Below are 4,243 nucleotides of genomic sequence, written 5' to 3' on the forward strand. Positions count from 1 at the left end.
TCCCCACTTGGCTTACTACTCACCAGGCTGGGATGATACATGGATAAAGCCAGCTGCAAAGTTACAGGAGAAAATATTTCTCCCAAGGATGTACAGAAGCTATGGCGTGTCGGGATGCCCCAGGCCGGAGTACAGTGGCATGAACCTAGCTCGCTGGAGCCTCAAACTCCTGGCCTAGGGTGATCCTCCTGCCTTGGCCTGCTGAGTAGCTGGGACTACAGGCATGAGCCACCGCACCAGGCCAGGACACCCTCTTTGAGCAGCAATTACTTTCTTACTCACTGTAAAATCTTGTTCTAAAAATTGTTGGCTCTCACAACATCTCTACAAAAATGTTTGAAACTTGGCTGGGTGTGGTTGCTCATGCCTGTAGCCCCAGCTACTCAGGAGGCTAAGATGGGATGATTACTTGAGTCCAGGAGGTTGGGGCCACAGTGAGCCATGGCTGTGCCACTGCACTTGGGCCTCAGCAATAGAACAAGACCCTGGCTCATACACACACACACACAAAGTTGGCTCTTGGGAGCTTTGCTGTTTGAAGTTCTGTCAGTCCAAATAAAATAGCCCTCTCCTACCTGGAAAACCTAAGTCACATGACAGACCTGGCTCCATTTACCACCCAGGGCAACACTTCAGATGAGGGGCTCTGAACACAAACGCCCCATTTATCTCACCTTCTAGTTCCTTTATTTATTTATTTTTTTTACAGAGTCTTGCCCTGTCACCCAGGCTGGAGTGCAATGGTGGGATCTCGGCTCACCACAACCTCCATGTCCTGGGTTCAAGCGATTCTCTTGCCTCACACTCCAGAATAGCTGGGATTATAGGCATCCACCACCATGCCCAGCTAATTTTTTGTATCTTTAATAGAGATGGGGTTTCATCATGTTGGCCAGGCTGGTCTCGAACTCCCGACCTCATGATCTGCCCACCTTAGCCTCCCAAAGTGCTGGGAATATATGCATGAGCCACCGTGCCCGGCCTTACCTTATAGTTTCTAGAGAAACAGGGCCCTGAGTCCACTGTGTGAGTCAGGCCTGATGCTGAGCCCTTCACACAGCCCTGCACCCACAGAAACTTGGGTCACTCAGATTTCACCTTGACCCACCCACCTTCCTCCAAGTCCTAGGACCGCTCTTACCCTTGACTTGGGGGCTGTGGTGTGTGGCCCTCCCTCGATGAGCCGGATGCAGGTCTGTCCCTGGTGTCGCAGGCCGACAGGGCCAGGACACAGTGCTCTCCCCTTTGCTGGGGTGAAACAGCAATATGTGGACCATCCTATTTTTAAGCTCCATGTCACTAAGGGCTCTGTAACATTGGACAAGTCACTTTGCATTGGGCCAGCTCTCTGTGCTCCGGTGATATCAACTTCCCCAAGGGTGACCTGTGGTGGAAGAAGCCACCAGAGGTCACCAAGGACATATGCTGCCACCCGTGGGTGGGACTGCAGGCTTGTGAGGTGGAAGAGGGGCTGCCACAGCGATCCTCTCTGAAGCAGAAGGATGAGGGGATTGGGGCTCTGCCTGGCCTGAGGTGCCAGCTGTGCCACTCACCTGGCTGAGATTGAGCGGCTGCTGCTGCTGGAAGTGGGGGCCTGGCCGCTGCTGCCGGTAGGCGATGGCTCCAGACGAGCTCCCTGAAGAGTGACCGCTGGTGGAGGTCACATTGCTGGAGGACTTGGGCTTGTAGGAGGATGAGTGGTGACTGGTGTTGACTGTGGCAGGAGGAAAAAGAAGTCAGATCAGTGGCGGGGTCCCAACTGCCCAGAAGATGCTACCCCACCAGATATCAGTGGTCTTCCAGGAAGAAAAATGCCTGAGGCTGGGCACTCACAAATCAGCCTCATCTCCCCGGGACCCACTAGGACTTTGCCTTGACTCTGGATTCAGTGGGGCTCTGGCTCACTCCCACAGCTGGGAGGGTGGTCGAAGCTGCACGAGGGGATGAAGCATGGAAAAGCAGAAAAGACTCAGGAGAGGCAAAGTGAGCCACAGCCTAAGGCCAGGCCCAATCTTGCTCCTCCGGGAGGTGTTACTTCCAGCATCTGGAAAGTGGGTGGAAGAGATCGGTTGTAATTTGAATGTGTTCCCCAAAGTTCTTGTGTTAGAAACTTAATCCCCAATGCAAGTGTTTCAGATGGGGCCAGTAAGGGATGTTAGGTCCTGAGGGCAGAGCCCTCACAAGTGTATGACTTCATCAGTGCATTAACGTGGTTATCTCAGGAGTGGCTTAGCTACTGAGAGACGGGCTTTTTTGATGAAAACAAGTCTGGCCCCCTCACTCTCATGTTTTCTTGCCCTTCTGCCTCCTGTCCTGGGATGACGCAGCACAAAGGTCCTCACCAGATGCTGGCATCCTGTTCTTGGACTTCTAGCCTTCACAAGTGAGCCAAATAAACTTCTACTGATTATAAATTACCCAGTCTCAGGTACTCTGTTACAGCAACACAAAATAGACTAAGACAGGAGCCCTGCTTGGTCCCCACCATGGGTGACTATGAGTATCACAGGAGACAAGACAGCATCTGTGGTGGAACCTAATGAACAAGAAAAGCCAAAATAACCCACAGTCACCTGGTCTAGTCGCCTGCCTCGAGGCAGGAGGACCGAGTCATCCAGGGAATGGCCCTGGGACCAAATATCGCCAAGCACAAAACTGCTTCCATGTTATCGCCAGGAGGACTGAAGAGTGGAACAAGCACCGCGACCCTCCAGAGGTGACCTCATGGTCAGCAGGTGGCTCCACCAACGCTTCCCAAATGTAATTCCTGCATCTTGTTCAGTGTAGACTCTGGCCAGCAGCTCTGGGGGGCCTAAGCATCTGCATTTCTGACAAGCTCCCTGGGGATGCCAATGCTGCTGATCAGTGGACACACAGGGAGTAGCCAGGGGCTCTGAGAGAGGCTGGTTGAACCCTGAGCTGGATGGCTTCCATGTTACCCAGCCAGAGAGCCACGGGAGCCTCTTCAGAGCCCAGCAGTTTTAACTCATCCGACAAGTATTTTCTGAGCTCCTGATGTGTGCTAAGGACAATGACTGTGTAGCACTGGGGACGGGGGTGGCAGGGAGAAGGCTGACAATGTGAATAAGGAGGAGGCATCACAGATTGTGCAGATGAGGTGGCGAGGCCAGAGGATAAACCAGGTGAGGAGGCTGACAGGCAGGGACAGGCCGAGTCCAGAGAGGTCACCGGAGCAGGACAGGGCGTAAGTATCCAGCCCAGAGGGGCAAGAGCCCAGAGTGGGGGAGCTCTGCTGCCGGGTGGGGGCCATCTCCCCACCCCAGTTGGGAGAGCTCTGCTGGCAGGACCATCACCCCTTGATAAAAGCAGAAGAGATGCTTTACTAGCCCCCCACGTCCCTGTGCCTCAGCTCTCCTCCAGGAGGGGGCCGCCTAACACACAGCGCAGTATTAATACACAACTAAATGAACTTTCAAATCAAATGCACCGGCCATAGCCCGTCATTAAATGCAAGCACTTCTGTAATGGCAAAAGCAACAAACAGACCCAAACTAGTGAGAAGACACCGGGCTTCTTTTTTTTTTGAGACAGAGTTTTGCTTTTGTTGCCCAGGCTGGAATGCAATGGCACGATCTCGGCTCACTGCAACCTCCGCCTCCCAGGTTCAAGCGATTCTCCTGCCTCAGCCTCCTGAGTAGCTAGGAGGACTTGGGCTTGTAGGAGGTCCAAGTCCTTAGAGTCTGTATTTCATCATGCTGGCCAGGCTGGTCTTGAACTCCTGACCTCAGGTGATCCACCCGCCCTTGGCCTCCCAAAGTGTTGGGATTACAGATGTGAGCCACCTCACCTGGCTGACCCTGGGCTTCTTTAAGAGCAAACCTGTGTAATAGCCTAGGAAAGTGTGGGAGGGAGAAAATTCCAGACACCTTTCTCTAACTTCAGTGCCAATGGGAGCAGAAAAAGAGGGGTTTAGTAAGTGAAGCCTACAACAAAACAACCTGAAGACTGTGTGGTTTGTGTTGTATAGTTTGAAACCAGTTACAACACGCATTGCTTCTGTTCCTTAAGAGTGAAAGAACAGTACAGTTAATGGAGAAGAAAACACCTTCTGGGTGAAAAGACAGGCAGATAGTCCTCCACCAAGAAGGGCAAGGCAGACCAGGGAATGAACGAGAGCCTGGCGCTGGGGCTGGGGGCTGTCCCGCCTCCTTGGGCATCGAGTCCCTGTTGGGGTGAGATGTGCACAAGGAAAATACTGATTTTTTTTTTTTTTTTTTTTTTT

General features: G+C 52.7%; 1 protein-coding gene across 7 annotated transcripts in view; it reads right to left on the reverse strand.

Annotated features, from left to right (window-relative positions):
• Positions 1-4,243, reverse strand: part of HIPK2 (homeodomain interacting protein kinase 2) — a 219,476-nt gene that overhangs the window by 12,419 nt on the left and 202,814 nt on the right. For 6 of the 7 annotated variants that reach the window (XM_017499793.2, XM_017499790.2, XM_037728261.1 and 3 more), the window contains exon 14: positions 1,554-1,714. The exons of the other annotated variant lie outside the window; for it this stretch is intronic. In XM_017499793.2, the coding sequence (XP_017355282.1) occupies positions 1,554-1,714 (161 nt within the window). The remainder of the gene's footprint in view (positions 1-1,553; positions 1,715-4,243) is intronic. 7 annotated transcript variants of the gene reach the window in all.

The sequence above is a fragment of the Cebus imitator genome, unplaced genomic scaffold (genome assembly GCF_001604975.1).
Source record: "Cebus imitator isolate Cc_AM_T3 unplaced genomic scaffold, Cebus_imitator-1.0 Scaffold260, whole genome shotgun sequence".
Taxonomy (NCBI): Eukaryota; Metazoa; Chordata; class Mammalia; order Primates; family Cebidae; genus Cebus; species Cebus imitator.